Source organism: Humulus lupulus, chromosome 2 (genome assembly GCF_963169125.1).
Source record: "Humulus lupulus chromosome 2, drHumLupu1.1, whole genome shotgun sequence".
NCBI classification, from domain to species: domain Eukaryota; kingdom Viridiplantae; phylum Streptophyta; class Magnoliopsida; order Rosales; family Cannabaceae; genus Humulus; species Humulus lupulus.
Window position 1 is genome coordinate 182,434,676 of NC_084794.1, and position 26,940 is coordinate 182,461,615.

The 26,940-nt window shown below is 35.6% G+C and overlaps 1 protein-coding gene and 2 long non-coding RNA genes across 5 annotated transcripts in view; 1 reads left to right on the forward strand and 2 right to left on the reverse strand.

The window, feature by feature from the left end:
• The window catches only part of LOC133818779 (eIF-2-alpha kinase GCN2), a 43,634-nt gene extending 19,963 nt beyond the window's left edge, over window positions 1-23,671 (forward strand). For 2 of the 3 annotated variants that reach the window (XM_062251826.1, XM_062251827.1), the window contains exons 17-29: window positions 7,223-7,505; window positions 7,615-7,708; window positions 13,945-14,025; window positions 14,105-14,161; window positions 14,598-14,729; window positions 14,807-14,890; window positions 16,350-16,458; window positions 19,887-20,023; window positions 20,858-20,965; window positions 21,573-21,664; window positions 21,780-21,882; window positions 21,957-22,079; window positions 23,043-23,671. In XM_062251826.1, the coding sequence (XP_062107810.1) occupies window positions 7,223-7,505; window positions 7,615-7,708; window positions 13,945-14,025; window positions 14,105-14,161; window positions 14,598-14,729; window positions 14,807-14,890; window positions 16,350-16,458; window positions 19,887-20,023; window positions 20,858-20,965; window positions 21,573-21,664; window positions 21,780-21,882; window positions 21,957-22,079; window positions 23,043-23,153 (1,514 nt within the window). In that variant the 3' untranslated portion in view covers window positions 23,154-23,671. Of the gene's footprint in view, window positions 1-7,222; window positions 7,506-7,614; window positions 7,709-13,944; window positions 14,026-14,104; window positions 14,162-14,597; window positions 14,730-14,806; window positions 14,891-16,349; window positions 16,459-19,886; window positions 20,024-20,857; window positions 20,966-21,572; window positions 21,665-21,779; window positions 21,883-21,956; window positions 22,080-23,042 lie in introns of those variants that run through there. The other variant, XR_009886105.1, reaches the window with a different exon arrangement.
• Window positions 4,290-4,729, reverse strand: LOC133818781 (uncharacterized). The gene is made up of 2 exons (XR_009886107.1): window positions 4,598-4,729; window positions 4,290-4,334 (listed from the first exon to the last, which is right to left on the reverse strand). It is a non-coding gene; the product is annotated as an uncharacterized LOC133818781 (long non-coding RNA).
• Window positions 11,911-13,552, reverse strand: LOC133818780 (uncharacterized). The gene is made up of 2 exons (XR_009886106.1): window positions 12,417-13,552; window positions 11,911-12,180 (listed from the first exon to the last, which is right to left on the reverse strand). It is a non-coding gene; the product is annotated as an uncharacterized LOC133818780 (long non-coding RNA).
• Window positions 23,672-26,940: the final 3,269 nt, after the last annotated feature.

A 26,940-nucleotide genomic window follows, 5' to 3' on the forward strand; every position in this document is an offset into this window, starting at 1 on the left:
GCTACATAGTGTCCTTTACATGCTCTGTTGGTCTTCTCCTTCTGGTATAGACACGAAGTTAATGATTATTATTGTCAAGTTGAGGTGGAATAGGGACAATTGGAGTTGTTTCATTAGCAGAGACAGTTTCAGTGGCAGAGTTTGATTCCTCAAGAGGAGTTGGTTGAGTGGAAGTGTTTGGGGATGTTGAAGGTGGAGTAGCTGATGGAAAAATGGCCCGAGTGTCTTGGAGAAGACCACAAATATGATATTCCCTCGCGTTCTCTCCCTGAATTTCAGATTTGGGAAAGTAAGATTAGTTCTCGAAAAAGGTGATATCCATGGTGTTGTATACTTTCCTAGTGATTGGAGAGTAACACTGGTATCCTTTTTTATTAGAGTAACCGAGAAAGATGCATTTGAGAGACTTGGGATCAAGTTTGGTGCGATGTTGTTGGTGGATGTGAACAAAGGAAGAGCAACCAAAAACCTTCAATGGCAAGTCAGAGGAAAAAGAGCGGATATGTGGATAGGATTTTATGAGAACATGACGAAGTGTTTGGAATTTCAAGATTCGACTAGGCATCCTATTGATGAAATATGTGGCTGTGAGTATGGCCTCCCCCCAAAAATGCTTAGGAACTTGATTAGAGAACATTATGACATGGGCTACCTTAAGTAAATGTCTATTCTTTCGCTCAACAATGCCATTTTGTTGAGGAGTATTAAAATAAGAACTTACGTGAATGATACCATGCTTCGAAAAATAAGAACCAATAATGGAATTAAAATAATCCTTGGCATTATCTGTTTTAAGAACATGGATGTTGTTATGAAATTGAGTAGAGATCATGGAATGAATGGATTGAAAAATGGCGGTTGTTTCATATTTTTCTTTCATAAGGATTGTATCAGAATAATTGGGATGTTGTCAAAAATGATCTTCTTGCAGTCTTTCAAGATTTTTTCAACGACGGAATCATTCATGGAAGGACTAAAGAAACGTTCATTTGTCTTATTCCTAAGAAATTAAATAGCTGCCGCGTGAGGGATTATAGGCCTATTAGCCTGGTGACTAGTCTTTACAAAGTAATATCTAAGGTGTTGGCTTATAGACTTGGGGGGGGTTCTTTCGGACACAATTGCGGAATCGCAAGGAGCTTTTGTAGAAGGTAGGCAAATTCTGGATACAGTTTTGATAGCAAATGAGGCAGTAAAGGAGTAGAGGAGCAAGGGTAGGAAGGGTTGGGTTTTCAAAATGGATTTCACTAAGGCTTATGATTGCGTGGATTGGGGATTCCTGGATTTAGTTATGAGAAAGAAAGGGTTTGGCGATCTTTGGAGAAGGTGGATTCGTGGTTGTCTCTCCTCCACTTCTTTTTCAATATTTTTAAATGGTCGTCCAAGGGGTAAGTTCAAAGGTTCACGGGGTCTGCGGCAAGGGGATTCCTTATCCCCGTTCTTGTTCACTCTGGTAGCAGATGTTCTGGGAAGAATGATTGATACGGCTAAAAGTAATTCAGCTTTTAGAGGTTTTTCAGTAGGAAAGGATAAAGTGGATGTTAGTCATCTTCAGTTTGCCGATGATACGATATTTTTTGTGAACGATGAGGAGTCTTTTGGTTGTACTTTTGGATATTCTCAAGGTGTTCAGTGTGGTGTCTGGATTATCTATCAATCTGCAGAAATGTCAATTGTTGGGAATTAATTTGAATAAGGAGATCGTGGAACGGCAAGCTAAAGAGATAGGTTGTGAGGTAGGTCAATGGCCAATTCAGTATTTGGGTCTTCCTTTGGGGGATTCTCCTCGTTCCAAGGGTTTTTGGGAGCCTGTTATTTCGAAATGTGCTAATCGTTTGGATTCTTGGAAGAGCGCTTTTTTGTCTAGAGGTGGCAGATTGACTCTTATTCAATCAGTTTTGTCTTCAATCCCCGTTTATTATTTGTCTTTGTTCTGTATCCCTAAGAGTGTGGTGGGGATTATAGAAAAGCTGATGCGGGATTTCTTGTGGGAAGGGGTAGAACATTCAGGGGCTGACCACTTGGTATCTTGGAATGAAGTTTGCAAATCACGTAGTCACGGGGGCTTGGGTATTGGAAATTTAGCGCTGCGGAACAAGGCTTTTCTTTTCAAGTGGTTGTGGCGGTTTCCTATGGAGAGTACTTCTTTGTGGCATAGGGTGGTCAGAAGCAGATATAGGAGTGATGGGGGCCATTGGGACACTAATGTTGGAGGAAGATTTTCGACTCGTGGCCCTTGGAAAGACATCTCGTCTTTGTATGAGGAGTATAGAAGCTTGGTTTATTTTAAAGTAGGAAGGGGAGACAGAATTTGTTTTTGGGAGGATGTTTGGATTGGTGATTCATCTTTCAAACTGAAATACCCAGATTTGTTCAGGGTATCGGAGGCCAAGAATTATTTGATTAAGGACGTGTTAGTGGGGGAGGAGATCAACAGTTCGGAAGGCCGTTGCTTGGACTTTAGATTCAGAAGGAATCTTTTTGACTGGGAGATTCCAAGTTTGGTTGAGTTGTTTAATTTGGTTAAGTTTGTAGATTTACCCCTGATTTTGGAGGATAAGAGGATTTGGATTCCAGATACTAGTGGAGTTTTCAATTGCAAGACTACATTTCAATCTTTGTCCTGTGCTAATTTAGGTCCAGAGTTACCTTGGGCTAAGAGGATATGGAAGAGTGTGGTCCCTTACAAAGTGAAAGTGTTTGACTGGCTGTTATTTTCAAATAAATGAAGTGTCTTCGACATTTTGCAGAAAAGAAGACCTTTTCAATATTTGTCACCAAGTTGGTGTGTTTGCTGTAAAAACAATGGTGAATCAATTACCCATCTTTTCCTTGAATGCTCTTTCTCCACGGCTTTGTGGAGTAAAGTGTTAAAAGAGTTTGGGTTATCTTGGTGTATGCCTTCTTCGTGTTCGCAACTGTTCTTGTGTCAACTAGAGGGAGAGAAAAGAATGGCTCGTCTTTGGCAAAGTACAGTCATGGCAACTTTTGGGTTATTTGGCTGGAAAGAAATAGCAAGATCTTTGATGAGTGTTGTGTAAATTTAAGCAATTAAAATGTGCAAGTATACACAGTCGGCAACGAGTAATATAGTAGTAAATGAGTATCGTCTCCACAGGGATTTTAAACTAAATAATTACAAAATAAACTAAAGAACAATTTAAAAATAAGATAACAAAATTAAGAACATGATTGGAATATGAATCTGAAATTTAATGGGTATACGTAATTTCAATTAAAATAAAATGAAGAATTCAGAAAAATTTAATTCAGAGAAGATCTATGTGAACAATTAAATCTGGATGGCTATTTCCCCTGTATAAATTGCCCAGTTGTTATAGCAACGGCTCAGCAATGGTTCAGCAATCAAGCACAGAGTTAACCGATTTCACAAGAGACCAGTAAGCTTTTTCCAAAACCCACTGATATAATTCCACAACTTAATTCAACACATTGCTATATTAAATCAGGTTGTACAACATGCATTTAATCACCAAATCTCAGGTTATACAAGGTATCAAAATATTCCTATTTCACGACTAAGAACCACCTAAACATGGCATTTCTCTTGCATCATTTAAGTGCATTCAGCTAAACAAATTCTTTCCAAAATCAGATCTAGCTAGTTAATTGTTAGTTATGGCCAGTAAACAACAATCATTGAGCATTAATTACACTTAAATGAACAATGGAAAAATTACTAAACTCATGCATTGAATCAATACTTCATCATATAGGGTTCATAGCCACCCAAATCTTAAGGAAATTAGTTCATGTCTGAAATCAAGATTACAAAACCAACTGAAATGAAATCATCCATAATACTCAGTTCACAAATTAGATAATAAGAAGATACACTACAAAATGAGGAGAGTAGAAGAAAGAGTTAGAAGGATTTTTGTTGTGCTAAATCCTCCTAGCCGTGAGCCTTGTTGACCTTCCTCTTCTGTGTATCCTCCCTGTTTTTCCTCTTTTTTCTCTGTACTTTTCTTTCTCTGATGGTGATGGTAAGAATTAGAAATCTCAAAAATGGTACTCCCCTTCTATTTCGGCTGGGTCCTTTTTCTAGGGTACTTTCCCTTACCCTAATTAGACAGCCCATTTCCATCTTTGGTCCCTCTCTTGCCACCTCAGCCAGCTGACTTCATTCATTAAAATGGGTGCCACATAGGCGCTGAGATCAGTAAATAAATGCAGCTGGCTTTTGTCCACGTCAGTCTTCATTTTCCCAGAATTGCTACGAGTCTGGCTTACAGCATCCGAGCAGCAATGCTCCCTTTTTGTCCCCGTTTTCCTTCTGCTCCCTTTAATTCCCTTTGGCATTTTTAAGTTTCCTTTCGTAAACAACACAGAACAGAAATTTACATAAAATATTTACAAATAATTCATCAAATTACCGACTCTTAATATGGACTCGCTACCTAGAACAAAAAGGGTAAAAATTAAACAAATTCACAGTAATCACACTTTCATTACTCTTTTCAACTTAAAAAACAAGCTCAAAGATCATAAAAATAACTCTAAATCCTAGAGTTATCAATGAGTCCTCTTGTTCTGTTGATTCTCTTTGTGATAAAATTAGATTCTGGGTGGCTACCTGGGTTTATAGGTCGAAAGGATTTGAGGATGTTTTCTTTTTGGATCTTTGTAGGGAGTGGATGTATTTGTGGTCTTAATCTTTTTGTTCTGGTTCTTTTTCTAGGGCCTTGTTTTTGTCTTATTTTTGTTTCCATGGTATTCCTCCGCCAAAAGTGAGGGTTATAATTGATTTTGAGAGGAGGTCTTTCTGACCTCTAACTCATCTTTTCAAAAAAAAATTTGGTGCGGTGAGCTGCGAGCATTGGACCAAAGAGGTCGAGGACAAGGGATAATTATCTGCCTCCATGGAAGAAGAAATGGAAGCTTTGAAGGCGGAAGTGACGACTGTTAAAGACTATCCAAGAAATGGGGCGACAGTTGCAACAACAATTCCAACAACAACTACAACTCTTCCGTTAAGCCCAAGAGAAATCAAGAAAGCAGCAAGAACCTCAAGAAAGTGTAGCAAAGAGCCTAGTAGACCCAGAACCCATGAGGACAACCCCAGCTAACAATGGCAACAACAGGCGACTCCAAGGGAAGCAGACACATGGGAGAGACTCCGGCAGCAAACCCTTTTGGAGCCCCTTACTGTCACGAGCAACGACTGAAGAAGTTGAAGATGCCTACTTTTGATGGAGAGAACCCAGATGAGTGGATTATGCCGGCCGAGAGGTACTTTGCGTGCCATAACTATGATGAAGGGGAGAAATTAGAAGCAACCTTCATCTCATTTTCGGGAGATGCACTCTTGTGGTATGAGCCATTTTGAGTTGGGAAGAAATGAAGAGATTAGTTTTACGCCACTTTCGTGATACCCACACGAGATCTTTGTATGACCAATTCTTGGGTGTGAAATAAGAAGGAACGGTGTTGGAATACAAGTTGAAGGCAGCTGCCCAATTTCGACAGAAAACATCCGATTTCAATAGCACCACAGTGCAATTTTCAAGCGCCATACAAGGGAGCACCCCAACCTAGACCAACTACAACAAACTGATGGGAGAGGTTAGAATATTGACTGAAAACCAGATTCAATACAAAAGAGAGAAGGGCCTATGTTTCCGATGTGATGATAAATGGTCTCCTGGACATCGCTGTAAACAAAAAGAGAGGAACATTTTGATGGTTCCTGAAGAAATTGATGATGCACTCTCAGAGCAAGGTTAAGAAGATACAACGGAAGAGGCAGTGGAGTTAGACTCCACAGTAGTTGGAAATTCTATAGAAGTGTCCCTACATTCGGTGGCTGGTTTGACCTCTAACAAGGCCATGAAACTCAAGGGCGGCTCTTGTGAGGTGGTGATTTTAATCAATTCAGGGGCTACTCATAATTTTATTTCTCAAGATATTGTGACCAAACTGAACCTTCTTGTCACCAAGGCCAGCGAGTATGGAGTGATGATGGGAAATGGAGATTCCTTGAAGAATGAGGGGGTTTGTAAAAAATTAAACATTCCTTTCCAAGGGGTAGAGATCTGGGATGATTTTTTGCCCCTGAAATTGGGAAGTGCGAACGTAATTTTGGGGTTACAATGGCTCACCACTTTGGGAATGACTCACGTAGATTGGAAACTTCAAACCATGGAATTCCAGGCGGGAAAGTAGCGAGTAATGTTACAAGGTGACCCGTCTCTTGGTAGAACATTGATTTCACTATAGACAATGATAAAGACTCAGACTCTACAAGCTGACAAAGATGGGTTCATAGTTCAACCCCACCAGTTGGTAACTAACGAGGGACCAGCACAGCTCACCACTGAGTTTGCACTAAGAGATGAACCAGAAAAAGTGCTGAAGCTAAGATCAAAGCAGGAAGGCCGAGTAGGAAAATCTGAAGTTCTGATAAAATGGAAGTCACTGCCATTCGAGGCTACATAGGAAAATTTCTCCACCATCCAGCGGCAACTTCCAGCATTTCACCTCGAGGACAAGGTGAGGGTTTTGAGGGGGGTAATGATAAGCCCCAAGTCAGGTTTACATATTTTAGAAGAAAGAAAAAGTAAAATTGTACATGTGTCATGTTTAGGTATGTTTAATGGGCTGAGGTGTCTAGTTTTAATTGTAAATTGTGTCATGTCTAGGTGTTGAGGTGTCATATGTTTAATGTACTGAGGTGTATAGTTTTAATTGTAAATTGTGTCACTAAATAAATAGAGTTAGTAGTGGTTTTGGAGGGTAGGCAGAAAATAAAGTGAGAATTGACTTTTGTGGAGAGCCCAAACCTCTTGAACGTTTGGAATAGGAGAGAACAAATCTCTCGAAAGCCTGTGTATTGTATTTGATTTCTTTCATCTTAATAAAAGTATAGAGAGGATTGATTACCAAGAAAAGCTTATCATGGTGGCAGTTAATTTTCACTGATCCCTTAATTACTGGCCTTTTAAAGATGTTTTGTATCCCAAATTATGTGATAGCAAGACTACTCCTTGTATTGCACTATATTAATATTACAAACGATATGCTTTGTTTAAAAAATAAAAAATTATGTGGTAGCTGGTTGATTATGACCGTGGTGAGTCTGCATGCTTAGTACAGATTGAAAACTTGGCACAAGTTGTGATGAGTGATCTGCTTGAATTATTTAATTTTCAATAACTGTGTCAATAAAGGTGATTTATTTATTTATTTTTTATGTTATTAGATATTCTACGTACAATGCAAACTTCAGAGGACACAAGTATATATGATAAAGTTGTGAATGCTATTTTTGATGAAGACACATTAAGCATGAAAGACCCGCATCATCAAAATGGTAGATTTAGGTTATCAGGAGGTGTTGGTCCTTCCATCCAGTATGCTGATTTAGATACTGAGGTCCGTGACTATGTCACTGAAATCTCGAAGGAATTCTTTAGAAAACATTGTGCAAAACATTTGGAAATCATTCCCATGCGCTTGTTGGATGATTGCCCACAGATCAATAGGTTCAGTACTTCATAAATTACTTTGTCATCATGTTCAAATATTTGTTTCCCATAATCTTTAATATCTAAATGCTATTTCTATCATAATGTGTTTATTTATGGTGATTAGGAACACTGTGAAACTCTTGAGCCATGGAGGAGACATGCTTGAACTTTGCCATGAGCTGCGTTTGCCTTTTGTTAGCTGGATCATCTCCAACCAGGTGTTGTACAAGCTTAAATTAAGTCTGGAACTTATCTTTTTGTGAAATTTTTCTTCTTTGCTATCAATTTTTGTCTAGTGCTTTTATAAAACAGGGGTGAAATATTTGTATTTTATTTCTGTATATTGTTTTCGGATAATAGTTTACAACCTAGGGCTAGATTATATAGGCTATACAACATTAGTTACAGAATACTAAACAATCCCAATAAATTAGGGAACTGAAAAATCACACCCCTTTGATTTTCCTAACTGACAACACTCCCTCTCAAGCTGGACTATAGATATTAATGAGTCCAAACTTGTTTACTAGGAAATCAAATACCCTTTCAAATAACCCTTTTGTGAGAATATCAGCTAGCTGATGATATGGTTGGACATATTTAATGTTGATAATTCCTCCATCAATCTTCTCCTTGATAAAGTGACAATCTACTTCAACGTGTTTAGTTTTGTTATGATGTATAGGATTATGGGCAATATTGATGGTCAATGTTTAAAAAAGCGTTTCTGAAGCGGTCAAAAAAAGTTTCAGGGCTTAAGCTCTGGCAGGAGGGAAAGAGGCGTACACCTCTTTCATAGAGGCGGTGGTTTTTGGTACGCCTTAGGGAAATTAGTGAGGTTTATGCCTTTGTTTGTTAAATGAATTTTGGGCTCTTTTGCACAATTTTTAAAGCCCAAAATTAAGAATTTTTATTTGATCAGTTTAGGCCAATTTTTAAAGGGCTTAATCACTTAATAAATACAAAAACAAATAAGGCTCAATTCACTTGAAAAAAAAGAAGCCCAATATAGTGATTCAAATAAAACTTAAAACCCTAACACTTTAGTTTAGCCCGACCACTTCTCTTCTTCGTCGTCTTCTTCTTCTTCGGCCAAGACAACAAAGAAAGAACCAGCAATCCCAGCCTGACGAACCTCCCTTGTTAGATATTTTGAACTCTTTTTTTTTTCCTTAATAAAACTTATTAGTCTTTTTATTATTTAGTGGTTAGAACTTAGATGTTTATTTATTTTGTTATTTGTAGATGGTAAAATGGTTAGAAGCTCAAATAAAAGTGTTGTTGGATGAGTTAATAGTAGTGGTGGTAATACTAGTGGAGGGAGTCACTCAAATAGAAAAAACCCTACTTGGAAGTATGGTACTGAGGTTGATGTGGGAGTAGAAGGAAATAAGAAAAATTATGTTTATCTTGACTATGAATATTGCAAAAAGATTATCAAGAGAGGTGTTAAGAGATTGAAAGATCACCTTGCACATACTAGGAAGAATGTTGCACCACGTAGGGAAGTATCTGATGAAGTTAAGGATGAATTTATTGAGTTGGAAGATGATATCTAAATCACTTTCACCATCTTCTACTCAAGTTTGTTATAGGATAACTAGAATCTAGGAGTCTAGTTCTAGAAACAAAACTTTTATCTTTAAATTATAATTTTAGATAATTTTATGTTTGAGTTTTATTTGACATTTTATGCTATGTTTGAGTTTTATGAGACATTGCATGTTTGATTTTATCTTTGGGTTATTATCATGATATTTTTATGTATATAAATATAATTTCTATTAGAAATTTGAGGCTTACGCCTCAATGTGCCTCAAGGCTTACGTTTCGCCTCACTAAAAGAAAATACCTTGAGACTTAAAAACGCTTTTTTAAGCCTTGCTGATGGTAGACTGGTGATCACAGTAAAGCTAAATAGGAGTTTTATACTCAATCTTCAACTCCTCTAATAGGCGTTTGATCCATATTGCTTCACACACTCCATGGGCCATGACCCTATATTCTGCTTCTAGCAATCACCGTTTGCTTCTTACTTCGCCATGTTACCACATTCCCCCATATCATTGTACAATATCCAAATGTAAACTTTCTATCATCAATTGAGCCAGCCCAGTCTGCATTTGTGAACACTTCAACTTTCCTTTCAGTTGTCTTTTGGAAGAAAAGACATTTCCCTGGGGTTGGGGTTTGCTTAAGATACCTCAAAATTCTATATCTTGCATTGAGATGTCCTTGACACAGATCATGCATTTATTGACTGACAAGAGTTACTGTGAATGCAATATCTGGTGTGGTGTGTGAGGTAGATTAGCTTTCCTACTAGCTGTTGATACTTTTATCAACTGAATTTCCTTCAAACATTCTCTTTTTGTCTTCGAGCTCAATTGGAGTTTTGCTTGGCTTGCTTCCAAGCATACCTGTTTCTTTTAGAAGATCAAGAGTATTTTCTTTGGGACACAGAAATACTTTCTTGCTTCTAGCAAATTCTATCCCTAGAAAATACCTGAGTGTACCGAGATTCTTGACTTCGAACTCTTTTGCCAACATTTCTTTGATCGAATTCATTTCTTGAGTTTTGTTACCAGTGACAATTATGTGATCAACATATACAATTAACACTGACTCCCATCCTGGAGTGTTTAATAAACAGAGTATGATCAGTCTGATCTTGCGTATATCCAAGTCTCTTGACTAATTTCAAAAAACGGTTGAATCATGCTCGAGGAGATTGTTTCAAGCCATATAAAGACTTGTTTAGCTTGCAGACTTTAGTTGTATCAGGAGGATTTTCAAAACCCATGGGCTGACTCATGTACACTTATTCTAAATCACCATTCAAGAATGCATTCTTCACATCAAGCCGATGCAACTCCCAATCCAGGTTCACCGCAAGCGAGAGTAATACTCCGACAGTGTTGACTGGGGCGAAAGTTTCTGTGTAATCAATTTCGTAGGTTTGGGAAAAACCCTTAGCAACTAATCAAGCTTTATACATCTCAATAGATCCATTAGCATTGTATTTGACGATAAACACCCATTTGCTCACTATCACCTTCTTTCCTGGTGGCAATTTCACTAATTCCCAAGTTCCATTCTGTTCAAGTGCTTTCATCTCTTCAAGGACTGCTGTTTTCCATCGAGGAGTACCAAATGCTTCATTGATATTCTTGGGGGTCGCAATACTTGACACACTAGAGGCAAAAGCTTTAAATGGTAATGGCAATTTTGAATAAGAATTAAATTGTCAAATAGGGTGTTGAGTTCAAGATCTTGTTCCCTTTCTCAATGCAACAGGAATATCTAGATCTGAATGAATATCTAGATCAGATGGAGGTTTAGAGGGCAGAGTAACTGAATCTTTTGGGAGAGGTGGTTCTGTCACCGGATCGACCTCTTGATTGTGATGAGAATTTGTTACTTGGTTATTTCTTTCTCTTTTGGTATACACCCGAATTTCTTTTTCTATGTTTTGATCTTGAGATAGAGAAGGTGGATGAAAAGATGGAGGAGAGGATGGATGATTTTCTGGTTGGGAAGAGGAGGTGGGTGAGAAGATGGAGGAGAGGATGGATAATTTTCTGGTTCAGGAATGTGCTCTGGATCTGGAGGAAAGGACATGTCTAGGGATAATTCTAAACCCCATGACCACTGAGATTCTTGCTTGTGATGGATGTGCTCCCCCTGAAGTGAGGTGGGAGTGAAGTATGGAGAATTTTCGAAAAAAGTGACATCCCTAGAAATGTAGAATTTCTTGATGAGGGGATAATAACAACGATAGCCTTTCTGTGTAGGAGAATATCCTAGAAAAGCTGTTTTTATGGCTCTAGGATCAAGTTTACTCCGGTGTTGGGAGTGCACGTGGACAAAGGGGGTGTAGCCAAAGACTTTGATTGGCAGAGTATTTGTGGAAATGTGAGGATAGAGAGACTGAAGAATAGAGTATGGTGTCTTGAACTGAAGAGGCCGACTGGGAAGGCGATTGATTAGATAAGTAGCAGTGAGTACAACATCACCCCAAAAATATTTTGGAACATGCATGTTGAACATAATGGCATGAGCTACTTCATTCTGTTTCGGAGTATCCACACACGAGCTTTGGTGAACAATCCCATTCTGTAGAAGATAGGGATCGAGAGCAGTATTGAAGTATTCAGTACTGTTATCGGTACAAAGTGTCTGAATAGATATCTGGTACTGTGTTTGGATCATTTTATGGAAGTTTAGGAAGACCTGACCGACTTCAGATTTGTGCCTAAGGAGATAAACCCAAGTAATTTGTGTATAGTCATCAATGAATGTGATAAATCAATGCTTACCAGAAGAGGTAGTGACCTTGGATCGTCCCCATACATCACTATGAACAAGAGAGAAAGGGCTAGAGGGTGTGTAAAGTTTGTGAGGAAATGAAACTCGAGTATGTTTAGCAAGTTGGCAAATATCACATTGAAAATCAGCAACTTTTTTATTGATAAACAAAGTAGGAAACAAAAGCTTTTAATATAAAAAACTTGGATGTCCAAGTCGATAGTGCCACAACATAATTTTTTGAGAAGTTGAATAAAAAAGTGTTAGAAATAGAACTTGAAGTTAAACAGTGCCTAGAAGACTGCTCTTTGTTCAGGTGCTGAAAGAAATAAAGTCCGTCACGAATCCTAGCACTGCCAATTGTGCTCCCCGATGATAGATCCTGAAAGTGACAAAAATTTGACTCAAATTTAGTAAGGCAGTGATTATCAACAATTAACTTATGGATAGAGATCAAATTGCATTCCAAGTAGGGTACCTAAAGAACTAATTTAAGATGTAAATCAGCAGAAAATGTAATGGTGTCAATTCCTACAATAGGAGAGTAAGAGCCATTTGTGATTTTGACACTAGCTTTAGTGGAACACAGATAATAAGAATCAAACAAGTGAGGTAAACCTGTCATGTGATCAGTTGCATCGGAATCGATTATCCATGGTGTTTGGAAAGTAGAAGAAATATTACCAGAGTGTGTAGTTGAGGTACTATGAGAGTCGGGAACAAACTTGGTTAATAAGGAAGATGGATTAGGGATTGTGGGCCTAGACTTGATAGAGTTAGTGGTGGATTGATTATGGGCCTGAGATTGTGTAGGCCCACTGATTTGGGATGAAATTTCTTCATTGCTTGACATGCTGACACGTGTCTAGGGTTAGTAGGTGGCAATAGAACTTTCAAAGTGTTGAGGGCTTCAAGTGGATACGATTTGAAAAACAAGGGCTCGAGGGTGCGACTGTGTTGTCAGCAATTGAGAGTTACAGCCGAGTTGATTGCGACTGAGAAGGACGATGGATGGGAGCAACGAACCGAGGGCTGGACCAAACGGAGAGCTGCACTGGTGTGAGTAGTGGCAGAGAGGAAGTCTGGACTGAAGGCACGTTGGACTAGAGGATTGCCAAGGATGTCGCTGGAGCTGCAGAAGACGCTTGAAGTCGCAGATATCGCCAGAGCCCTAAAAAAATTGTTGGACAGGGACGATTGGAGAAGGCAGAGAGATGGGATTGGGAAGGAGGGACGACTTGAGTGGTGCTGGAGAGAGACGACTTTGCCTAGAACATCTTGAATGTCGCCTGAGAGCTAAGGAACGACCGCTGTAAAAAATGAAGGAAAAAACAGAGGGTGGTCGGAAGAGAGAGGAGATCGAGGCTTACAACTCTGATACCATATAAAATAGGGGAGAAATATTTGTATTTTATTTCTGTATATTGTTTTCTGATAATCGTTTTTACCCTAGGGCTAGATTATATAGGCTATACAACATTAATTATAGAATACTAAACAATCCCAATAAATTAGGGAATTGAAAAATCACACCCTTTTGATTTCCCTAACTGTCAACAGCTTTTATTGCCCAGTAAGTGTGCAATTAGTTAAATTAGATGACTTGGAGGCCTAACATACAAAATGAGTTAAAATAAAATAGACTTACCCGCACAAGAAAGAGAGTATCGATTTTTTATTTCACCAAAACTTATGTATACAAAATACATAAATATCTGTACACATAAGAAATAAAGGTTCATCAATTATAAGCATAAGTAGAAAATAAAGAAATTATTTTGGGTAGATGTGTTTTACCCATTTTATATGTATCAAGATTCCATACTGTTAATGTTACAAAGATGTTGAAGTCCCAGGTAACATGATGTGTGTCTCAGTTAAAACTCAACACACGTAGAAGTAAACTTGAAATAGGAACCATTTACTAATGCTGATGCTTCTGCAGCTTATTGGGGATGTGAGAAGGTGTTATTTTATCACCAATACCTTTGCTGCTAATCTCTCATTTCAGAGTTACTGCTTTTGACATTCTGCTTATTTTTCGTGTTCAATTTTTTGTTTCCCCTAGTGTAGATGCTTTTTTCTCAATAGTCTGAAAGTTAGTATGCTGTTTAACTTGGCTACACATTCACTTTCTATATTGTAGAAATTTTCATTCAAAAGATATGAAATTTCGTGTGTGTATAGAAGAGCAATTGGACATTCACCACCAAATCGCTACCTTCAGGTATATGTTATAAATCATTAAGAATTCTGTTTGCTTGAAACTATATGTCCTCTGATTTGAAACTTATTCTTCATAACAGGGTGATTTTGATATTATTGGAGGTGCATCTGTGCTGACAGAGGCAGAGGTTATCAAGGTACTGTATGCTTCTGTTCATTCTAGTCTTCTGTTGGCTACAGCAGTCAGTTGTGTTTTTGGATATTCTTTATTTCAACTGACTAGAACTGATGGTTGCAGAACTAGGTATAGTTTTATAGGGGAATAATGGTCTATTCTTGGTGTAAGTGGTAGTAAATCAACGTTTTAAGTTGACCATGTTGTTGTATGGTTTCATTTTGTGTTTGTTTGGGAGGGAGGGAGGGAAGGGGTATTGCCAAATTTTATTATCTTGCAAAGTGCTAATATTTGGGATGCAATCACTAGCTTTGATTTTTTGTTCCTGCAAAGATAATAGTGATGAGTCTCTATGCATTTACGGCTTTTATATATTTTATACGTATATTGCCTTTATGGCTTTTATATATTTTATTTATTTATTATATTTTATATGTATATTTTTTTGTGATTTACAGGTGATCATGGACATTTTAACTCGAATTTTCCATTCACATTGCTGTGATGTTCATTTAAATCATGGGAACCTATTGAATGCAATATGGTCTTGGATTGGAGTTAAGGCGGAGTATAGACAAAAAGTAGCGGAGGTACATCATTATACTCTATAACATATGTCAATAAAATGTGGAGTATGAACTAACACTCATTTCATTTCTGAGTTAAGCTTCTATCCATGATGGGCTCCTTGCGTCCTCAATCCACTGAACGAAAATCAAAATGGGCTGTCATAAGGCGTCAGCTTTTACAGGCAAGTAAAACTAGAAACTATGTTTATGTATTAATATATATATATTTCTTGCTAATGAGCAACATTAAGATCTTATATTAAATTATTAAGTAATGTAACTAGTTTGTTTATGTCTAGATTTAGAATTTCAAAAACCATAGTACTTTTGTTTTGCTTGGTATGTCTCCCTTTATTTTCTTGTAATTCCATTTTTCTCAAGTCTTTTTTTTTTTGTTTAATATAATTTATTTATATGTTTTGGGGTAAGAATCTTAGAAGGTGTTTGGTTCCTTAAATAAAAAGCAGTTTTTTAATTTTAAAAACAAAAAACTGTTTTTTTGAAAACAAGTAGTCCATCTTTTTTTTCTTCACATCACTTTTTTTTTAATTATTATTATCTGACATCATTTATTCTCACATCACTTTCTCTCTCCTTATTTTATCTCACATCACCTTTTCTCTCTTTATTTCTTCTCTCATCACTTTCTCTCTTGCTATTTTTTCTCTTTTCATTCTCTCTCTCATCACTTTCTACCTCATTATTTTTTCTCCTGTCATTTTCTTTCTCATCACTCTCTCCTCTGATAGGCATGAGATAAGATTCACGTATGCTAGGAGAGGAAGACAGAGAGGTGAGAGTCAAGTTTAGTGCAGTAGCTGCTGTTTGGGGCAAGGAGGGGTAATTTTGTAATTTATGAGTTAGTTGTTTTTGGCTGATATAGAGTACGTGTAGTGAGAGAGAGAGAGAGGTATGCTTGAACTTGAGAATAGTCTCTTGCATCAGGAGGTCCCAGGCTCTCGAAATCCTGTGGAGACTGTACTTTGTGATTTTGCTCATTTCCTTTTCAATAACATCTCTCTCCAGTTTCAGCTTTGTTTCCTTGTGTGTATTCTGTTCTATTGGATTCTAATATATTGCAGATAGTCCGAGCATAACATCCTCACTTCTCTGTTTTCACTTTTTTTCTCATAATTTTCTATTTCATTTTTTCTCGTATCAATTTCTCTTGTCATCACTTTCTTTTTGCCTCAAATTTTCTATATTTACTTTCTCACTCCTTATTTTTCATCTATTTTTCTTTCACATTACTTTATTTCATCATTTATTACAAACTTTGAAAAGATTTTTTTCTTTGTAAATATGTTTATTAATTTTTTCTTTAAGATTTTTTTAAAAAAAATACAAACTAAAAAATTGTTTTTAGAAAACATTAACCAAACACCACTTGTTTTTTTGAAAACTACAAAAGTTGTTTTCTGTTCTCATTTCTGAAAACACAACTTTGAAATAAAAAAACAGAAAACAATGCCAAACAGGCTGTAAGCTTTTATTTTTTCCAAGTTCTTGTTACAGTGGAATTTGGTTGAATTTGATGTATGCTAGTAAACTAGCACAAGTTACACCCTATCGGAGCAATTGTGGAGTGATTGTGTGGAGACCTTTCATGAAGTGTAAGCTTATAAATTCTATTTGTTCCAGGAACTTCATTTACCAGAAGCTGTTGTAAATAGGTTGCAGACTGTTGGTTTAAGGTTCTGTGGGGCAGCAGATCAGGCACTTCCTAGATTGAGGGGAGCATTACCATCTGGTACCTTTGTTATTTTTTTATTTTATTTTTCTAAGAAATGAAATTTTGTTAATGAAAAGGAAAAGTTAATATTTCTCAAGGGATAAGGAATCCTCTATAGAATATAGAACAAAATCAAAATAACAAAGCAAAGCAAAACTTCAATAAATGGATTGGTTAAAGTGACAATCCATATATCTTTCCAACAAAGAAGTAAGAACAAAAAGTGAAAAGGTAAATCCTTCTCTCAGCTGATGATTGCGATATCTCAAATTTGTCTTCCATAGAGATAACACATTGTGCCTCTCTATTAAAAGATACGACTATGATTTTCCATCCTAATTACTTGAAAAAACTGCCAGTATCACGCAGTTCCATATTAAAGTTTCCATCTTCTCATAGCCAACTTCAATGGGCTTTTCTTTTTGAATAGAAACACATCTTGTATTAATAAGATAATAATACAGTAAAAGTGTGAAAAAACACACTAAATCAGGGTCAGGGGATTTATGCAAAAATGGTTACTTTTGAAAATTAAAACCCCACTCCCTAACTGAATCAGAAAACAATTTTCTTTTAAAGTCGTTAACATTATATAACCAGATGGCAGACCCAATAGGAGTAGCCCAAATGGTCTGGCATGTGGTTTGCTCCTATAGGTACCTACATAGCAATTGCTCCCCAATCATTGTAGGGTTAGGCGGGGGAGCTAGTTAAAATAAAATTAAAAAAAAAACCGAATGACAGTCCAGTATTTAATTTTTACCCCATATAATCTCCACTAACTCTTCTACATCTTCAAATATCCTTCTACTCTGCTCCAGTCAAATAACCTAGCAACCTTCCATAATTGCCACGTTTCACTGTATCTGTCTCCTCTGGCTTCCTGGATCCAGAAATGCCAACAGTTTTGAACAGGAATGTGGCAGAACCCATTGCAAATTAAAATTTTGTAATAGCCTCACTCATATTTTTTGCGAAAAGGAATATTGCAGAAACAAGTGGTGTACTGATTTACTCTGATTTCTACATAATACACACTACCCGGATGACAAAAATTGGAAATGCCTGTTTCTCTAAAGCGCTTCATGTACACTGAGTTGATTCCGCCATAGTATCATACAAAGATTTTTACCTTTAAAGATACTGAACTTTTCTAGACTATATTGACCTTAGAAATTCCCTGAACTAAACTGTTAATGACTGATTTACAAGAAAAAGCCTCTGAATTGTCCCCCAGCCATATACAGCTATCCTCAATGAGATAGAAATTTCTACTTTCCCCAATATGACAGTAGCTCAATCAACTGCAGCACCTCCCGGTCATCCAGATTTCTCATGAAATGTAGGTTCCATGCCCCAATACTTTCAAACGCAGCTGCACAAGTATCTGTAAAATCACTAATCTTGCCATTCTTCTTGAGAGATATTCTTGCTAAATTAGAGAAAATATTTCTCATTGAAGCATTTTCAATCCATACATCTTCCGAGATTCTTGTCCCATTTCCCACTTTAAACCTGACTAGTGGCAAATATTCTTCATGAAGAGAATCAATACCTCTCCACAAACTTCTACAGGTAAATCTCTCCCCTTTTCTCGAGTCCCATTGAGTATCACTAAGACCATATTTACTTTTAATGACTTTATACCTAATTGAGTTTGTTTCCAATGAGAATCTTCATAGCTACTTCATAAGCAACACTTTGTTTCTCATCTTCAAATCTCTTATTCCCAACTCTCCTTTGGCCTTAGGCACAAACTTACCTCCCCTCCTTCCCATAAAAAGTCTCACGTAAATCTTTCTAGGCTCTCCACAACACTTGTAGATGCTTTAAACATTGACTTGTAGTATATTGGTAAAGATGAGCTTTTCAACCAATGACGAGCCTTTTATCTTTTCTTTGAATACCCACACCATCATGTACAACGAAGGAAACAGCTTTGTGAAGTCTTCCTTTGCTCTAATTACTAGTACTATTCTTCTATGTAATTGTGTGGTAATACCAATATGCTACCAATATGCTGGGTGTGGTTAATTTAGTTGGAGAAGAATGGCAGAATTTTTTACGAGGAAATTGATTTGGGTTCTTTGTGAGAGTGGTAGAAGTTTCTAACTTTTCTTTGGGAGGATTTAATGAGCTTGAGGATTTGCTATTTATTTGATGGTTCTTAGCTGGAAGACTTAGCCGGTGTTTGGCTCTTTAATTAAAAAACTGATTTTTGTTTTTAAAACCTAAAAATAGTATTATGAAAACAAGGAGGGGTGTTTGACATTGTTTTTAGGAAACCTTTTTTAAAAACAAAGTTGCAAAAAACTGAAAATTTTGAGAATAACAAAAAGTTGTTTTTAGTTCTCAATTTTTTTTTGGTCAATTTTTTTTTCAAATAACATTTTTAATTATTATTATCTCACATCACCTCCTCTCTTAATTTATCTCTCATCATCTTTTCTCTTCTTACTTTCTCTAACATCACTCTCTCTCAGCAGTTATTATCTCATTATTTTCTCTCTCATCACTTCCTATATCCTCATTTTCTCTCCTCATTTTTTCTCTCTCGCCATTTTCTCTCATTTTTTTTCTTGCATTAATTTCTCTCCTTAATTTTTCTTCCTCAAAATTTCTCTCGTTACTTTCTCTCTTCTTATTTTTCATAAGTTTTTCTTTCATATTACTTTATCTTATTATTTATTACAAACTTTTAAAAGCTTTTTCTTTTTGTAAATATATTTATTAATTTTTTATTTAAGTTTTTTTTTTTTAAAAAAAATAAAACTAAAAAATTATTTTTAGAAAACATTAACCAAACACTTGTTGTTTTTTAAAACTACAAAAACTGTTTTCTGTTCTTATTTCTGAAAACGCAATTTTGAAAATAAAAAATAGAAAACAATGATAAAAAGGCCCTTAGTATCCACCTACTAGCCTTTTTAGTTGTTTTTGTGAATTTTATTATCTTATGGAGCATACCTTATAGTCTCATTTTTGTAATTGTCTCTTTTAATAAATTTTATATTTTTTTAGGGTTCTCTGGAAAAATGACCTATTTTTGGTAGTCATTTTGCACTCTGACCTAGTTTTGATAATTTTTTGTAAAATGGTCTTTGACACTCTAAAGAGTTGGTCAAAATTTTTAGACAGTTGATCGAAATTTTAGATAGAGATCATTTTGTAAAAAATTATCAAAACTAAGCCATAGTGCAAATTGACTTCAAAAAAGAGGTAATTTTTACAAATTACTCTTTTTTTTAATGTATTCTTTTAATGAAAACCCAGACAACCCTTCTTTTCTATAAGGTGCTAGATTTCCTGATAAGTGTAATTGCTCAAAAATGGGACTCTCAATATTAATCAATGCATGGAAATACGTTGATATTATTGAATATTAAGCTACATTTAAGAAGAGTTTTTTTTCATTGTTTGTTTTCTTTTTTATAAAATCTCTATAGATAAGGCTACACGCAAGGCACTTGATGAGCTTTCAGATCTCACAAGCTACTTGAGAGTGTGGAGGATAGACTCTCATGTTTATATAGATCCGCTTATGTCACCAACTGAAATATACCACAGGGATTTGTTCTTTCAGGTATTTAGAATTGTTTCCTTTTCGATGTACCTTTTCTCTTTTCCAAATTGTCAGTTATTTTGAGATGCAAGAATGGCTCAGACCTGTGAGCCTGCCTATCTTGCAACAATGGTAAGCCCATTGTAGCCCACTCATTTATTTTATTATAAAAAATTTACTTTATATTTTAAAAAGGCTGTAACTATTTTTTAAACATGGAATCCTGTGCTGATGCAAGGGCTAATGATGTAAGGTATCTTGTCCTCTTAATTATGCAATTTTGCTGTTTTTCTTAGAAAAAAGAAAGAGAAATATAAAACTGCTATAAGAACATTATATTCAGAGTTCAAATACGTGTAGGAATGCTGTATGACTGGGAACTAAGTTGCATGACAAGAAGGTCATTATTAATTGGTTTCCTGCAGAGAGTATCTTTTTTCGTGACTATTATTAATTGCGTGACTATACATGTATCTTACAACATTATGTGAAGAAACGTTGTCTGACCTAGAACTAAGTTGCATTACTAGTCCAATATTAATCATGGAGGTCATTATTAATTGATTTCCAGTGGAAAGTATCTTGCATGTGACTATACAGGTAGCATTTTTGCTAAGTTTGCATGTATGATGGGATTATCATTGTAGTAATGCGCAAATGGAAAAGAATAATCCCCAGTTTAATAAGAGCATACATACCTGCTTGAAACTTTTCTGAAAGTTGTAAAAACTGCTTGTCTTCCTGATTAAAGCAAAGCAATATTAGAGTTACCAATAAACCATTTCTCACCATGAATTGTTAAAATTAAAAATTCATTTCGTTATTTAATTTAAGGTCAATCCTGACTGTGCATAGGTGTACCTGATGAAGGAAAACAATTCTGGGTCACTTATTGATGGTGTATTGCTTGCTATTGGCGGCCGTTATGACTATTTGGTGCATCAGATGTGGAATCAAGAATATGTAAGTTCTGATTTCCAAATTCATTTACATATTTTATTAATTTTCTGAAAATAGCAACAAAAAGATCTCTCATCTCCAAAAATATAATTTGGTGTTTTGTTTCCATCTTGATATATGTTGTGTAAAAGGACAAAGAATCTGTTGATAATTTGGTTTTGCATTTTCTAACTGCTTATAATATGTAAACAACTATTATGCTTAAAGTAATTGGATACCGTAAAGATTGTTTGCCTTTTCTTCAAGAGAGACTTAAATTTGGATTCATGAAGGGTTTCATCTTCCAAGAATTTCAAGGGTCCACCTTTTATTTTGGAATTTTTTTATGTGTATTTTCTTATCTAAACGCTTCACTATGGTCTCTTTTATATGTGATAATTCTATATGCTGGCATGCAGCTTAATAATTGTTGTTCCTTTGTTATCAGCAATTAAAGTGCTTTGAAAAATTGAATGTCATCAGTATTGTATCAGTTATATCATGAAGTTGTTTCTAATTTCTATTTTTCTCAGAATTCATTTTTAAAATTTTATTTATTTATTCAAAAAACATTTTGGCTATTCTTTTCTCAAAGTAATATTTCTGTAACTACATTCTTTCTTGACAACAGAAATCAAATGCTCCTGGAGCCGTAGGGACCAGCCTTGCCTTGGAGACTATAATTCAACATTCTCCTTCTCCTGTAGATCTGAAACCTATCAGGTATGCATTAACTTATCCTTATCACTTTATTCCTCAAGTTACCACTGAATCCTTGAGGCTTTTTCTGCCCTTTTACCATGATGATTATTACACTTACATATTCTCTCTGTTGCAGAAATGAAGATAGCATCGGTATTCTTGTTTGCTCAAGAGGAGGTGGAGGTCTTTTGGAAGAACGCATGGAATTAGTTGCTGAGCTTTGGGAGGAGAATTTTAAGGTTTGAAATGGAAATATATTCGAACTTAGTTACAATAAGTTTTAGCATGCTAACTGGTGTTCATTGTTTTGTAGGCTGAGTTTGTTCCAAAACCAGATCCAAGCCTTACAGAACAATATGAGTATGCGAGTGAGCATGATATAAAATGTCTTGTCATCATAAGAGACACTGGCGGGTCTCATAAAGGTTCTGTTAAGGTAATTGTTGTCTCAATTCAGTTAACTATTGTTGGTACAGTATCGGGTTGGTTGAAATTGTAGTAAGATTATTAGTTTATGGATGTTCCTTGGAAGATGTGTTCACTTATAGGGTGGTATTTATGGGTTTGACATGAATAAAAAAGGGAGTATCTTATGGAAAATCTATGGGCTATTGGTTAGAAAGGAGGTGTAACTTCTGAAAATATTGAAGATAGTATTGTTTAAAATAAAATCAAATTCTGGGTTGTAGCTTGGCTAAAAGATGTTTCAGAATTCAAAATTCTTTATGTTTTTGAGGATTTCTTAAGGGATAGGCTGGCTGTTTTGCAGTTTCCTTGAGTTTTTGGACTGCTTGTCTTCACTTGTATGATTTGCATTTGTACTTTTATTTTTCTTCTGAAAAGCTTTATTGATTTGTTAGTTTTGAAGAATAATAGTGTTTTTTTTGCATTCATGTAAAAAGTAGCTGCAAATAGTTCAATGGTATCAGATCTTTCTATTGTAATTGCAAAGTGTTTTTTTTTATATATATATATTTAAATTATTTTTGTTTTGTTTTATTATTGGGTGTTATTATTTTTTTATTCATTGTTATTATGTATTGTTTTGGGATTTCTCATTAGTTTTGGGATTGTCAGTACTTAGATTATCTGGTACCATAAATAGTAACTTTGAAGCTTCTTAATATTGAGAAATTTGATCAATTAATATGTGACAATGCTAATTATTATATAATGTAAATTGAATGGTATTTTTTCATAATTTGGAAACAAGAAAAATTAAGCATAAAATTCATCTCACTCAATACAGTATGATGTTAAGAAACCATAAAACTATGTTGAATTTGGGCTCGTTTTGCTGCTGTCTCTCCAAGGTTTGTATTTGTGGAGGACTATTTGTTTATTAATTATTAACAGCTCATGTACAACACTGAAAAAAAATGATGGAATTTATCTCTAGGTCCGCCACTTGGAGATCAAAAAGGAGAAGGAAGTAGAAAGAGAAGACCTTGTGAAGTTCCTAAGCGACGCAATGGCTGTACAGTTCCGGGTTCCTTCAATCTGGACTTAGACTTGTCTCCTCATGGCAACACTCTCTGTCGGTGGATGTATCAAGATGTTTGGAGACTTATTTTCATATTTACTCGGGTAAAAGAGGACGATTGTGCTAAATGATAATAGCATTGTTTTATTTTTTGTATTGCACGAAACCCCTGGTCGTTCCTAGCTGCACAGTATAAAATCGATTGCGGGAAATACTGCCTGTCCCCTGATCAAAGAGTCAGTACATTGCCTCAAGTTTTTAAAACCGCTGGCTAAACTGTTAGTGGGGAAAGTAATCCTTCTACAAGGGAGAAAGATTGGAAAATTTTGCACTTTTTTTTTTCAATTCTAGTGGGTAGACTTGTAAATATAAAATTTTGTGACAGGTTCAATAGTCTCATTGTTACAATATCTGTATAGCTTTCATGTATTTCTCTCGTGGATTTGTCATTTTTATGAGTTCTCATCATGTAGCCATATTATTCTTTTTGTTGACTACTTTGTGCTAGTATTGATATCGTATTAAATTTACAAATTATTTCCTTATTTCAAGTACAGTAGTAGCAAAGTTCGAGTAACTTAATTAGTTATTTGAAAGATATCATCAAAATTTTAAGAATTAAACAAAAATAGAATTATTTATAAAATTTAATAAAAATAGTAATTGAAATAAATGTAGGAAAAATCAAGTTTCATTCTCCATCACTAGATATTCCTCTAAACATTAAGAGTAATTAGCGGCAAAACCTTCATATCTTTACTTTCTTATACACTTAACTTCCACTTTACGGTTAAACTTCTTAAAATCATGTTATGTTACTATATATACTGTTTACATCGATTCCCCTCGTTATCTCCACAAACCCTCCTACGTGGTTCGTTGAATCTTGTCAAACTCACCCAGGTGCCCATGTAAATAATTAAATTAGAAAATATAAAAATAACTTAGAAATGGAAAAGAAAATAAATTTAATTAGAACAAAAAATGGGGGCAAATGGGCTTGAATGCAATTGTCGAAGCTTTGGTTGTCAAAGCCCTAGTTTCACGAAGAAGGAAGCATTGCGACAAGTGAAATGTTGTTGGCGGCCACCAAAACTAGTAGTGGTGAAGACGTCTTGGACGAATACAAACCCATGAAGGTTCCTAACCTGTTGCAAGCATTCCGTGAGTTTATTTTCTCTTTTCTTTCATTTTTTTGCACTAGTTCTTTATGATGTTTAATGGGGGTCGGTCTATGAAGGAGTTGGGATGCTGTAATTATTGGCGTTGGTTGGACCCAAAAATGTGCCAGCGTTCGACAATTGTGATACCCAAGCTGCTTAGTTTGATTCAAGAATTGGAGAGTGAAGTTTCTTCCTTATCCGAAGTTGATGAAGCCCCATATTTAATGGACAAAAAACAATCAGTGATGCTTAGCAAGTCAAAGTCTATGGAAATAAATCAATCTGATATGGAGAGCTATGGTGAGTGCAGCCCAAAAATTGCAGTTTCTGAGAACAAATTCAAACAAAGCTTGCAAAATCCTCTTCTGATTTGTGTTGTATTTTTCTTTGTGTTGTTGTAGCTGAAGTATTGAAATAGTGTTTAGGTTGTAATTGTTGGATTATGTATCAAATTCAACTATGAATGAAAACTAGCAATTATTTTGAATGAAACAGTTTAACTTTCAATTAATTTGTGTGTATAAAGTAGTGAATGAAATCATCGTCTTTCATTTAAGTAAGTTTCATTTCTAGAATCAGTGAAATGATAAATACATAGTAATTGTCATTTGTTCATAACAATGCAACAATTCTAACATATACCTAGTTGCCCTTTGTTCCCAAACAAAAAAGTATTTGCCTATATGTCCAACATATACACAGGTGCCCACCCCCCCCCCCCCCCCCCCCCCAAAAAAAAGTCTAAGCATTTACATCAAAATATAAAAGCTTGTAAAATTCGGTAGTAATCCTAAGCACTAGACCCTACAACACTTGGTGCACTTGCTCCTACAGCACTTGATGCACTTGTGTAGAGTCCAAGAACTTTACTTAGCTAATTGTTAGTAGTATTATAGTATGTTTAGTGTTATCTTTGTTACTATGGATTTTTGGTTCAGACCGGGAATTATTTGGACACTCATAGTAGTACTTATAGATTTTCTAAGTTTAATCTATAGTTTAAGAATATTAAGTATAACCTAAGGTTTGATTAATGTGACTGATATTAAGGATTATATTATTATATTATAAGGTTTAGACATCAACCAATAGGATTTTAAGCACATGTTATGAATGGTAATTAATGATTAAGTATTTTTGAGGATTAAATTAAATAAGGGTAAAATTTGAATGTTATAGGGTCAGTCAGCAGCCTTGAGTACGTTGAGGGCTTAGTCAAGGCTGTTTAATCCATTCAAACTTAGCTAAAAATGTGTAAATTCGTGTTTAAATATTCAGCGTATGCCGATATATCGCAGCTATAGGGGGCGATATGTCGCAGCACGTAGATACGGAAAGCACGAATCGATGCACGGTCGCCTCGGGAACAAAGGTCCAGGCGATATATCGCCTATAGGGGGCGATATATCGCCTCCACCAGCATGAATTCAAATACTTTTGAATTCTTTTCCCTTCAGCCATTCAAACTCCTTCAACAGTCCAGCATCTTTTGAACGAGTCTTCAGCCTCTACTGAACGATTATTCAAATGATTTTCACTTAAAAAGCCATTATTTTTATTCAAGTAAAATCAAGATATTTTCATTCCCAAACTCTATAAATAGGACCTAGTACCCAGCCATTATTCACCATTTGCTCTAAGTTCAGAGGCTGCTAGTGTTAAGTGAGTGTGAGAGTGTAAACACTTGGTTTGGGGAAAAACTATAAGCTTAAACATCATAAGCTTATCAAACACTTTGGGAAGTGAGTGCTATAGTATTTCGGTGGATGTTAGATTGATCTTGCAATCTTTGAGGTAAACCCAAAACTCTAGTTCCTTTCTGTATTTTATGTTATTTCCTTTCTCAAAACCTTCTACTCAGTCCCCTAACCTTATTCTTATTTTGGTTAGGGAATCCAAGCTTTTAAGCATATAAGTCGGTAAGTATGTTTTCTATGGTTTAGTCTTTCCATCTCTTTTATTTCATCTCCTTTCTTTAGACTTACTCTTTCTTATGGTTTTAGGAGTGTTCCAACAATCCCAACTCAGTCCATAATCTCGGTAACTTTGGTAAGGAAAATAGGCTAGAATTAATATGTTATGTGCTTATGTTATCTATATGTTTTATGTTATTAATGTGTTATGTTTTGTTATGAATATGTTATTGATGTGTATGTTGTAGGCTTGGGCTTATGCCCTATTTGACTAACAAGACCCCAAAAAGATTGTGGGCATAAGCCTATTTAGCTGGTAGGACCCCACTAATCTCATGGGCATAAGCTTGTTTAGTCTATGGGACCCCAAGTAATAATGGCCATTATAATAAGTGAATTATGTGTTATGATATGTCTTTATGTTTTCTTATGAAATTATGTATATGACTATGTGTTAGGTTTTCCTTGCTGGGCATTAGGCTCACTTCTTTCTGTTTATGTGCAGGAAAATAAGTTTAGAGGCGGTAAGATTCGTGACGCTTGGAGGATGTGTATCGATGATGAATGGAGTCAAGGGGCCGAGCGTTATTCGATTCGAGGATGTAGTCTCACTTCTTATGTTTTTAATGGTTTTACAAGTATTTTCCGCATTATTATGTAATGTCTTTTATTTTAAATCATCTTTTGTTTTTAAAGACAATGGGATCCCATAATCCTCCTTAGTATTTTGTTTATTTG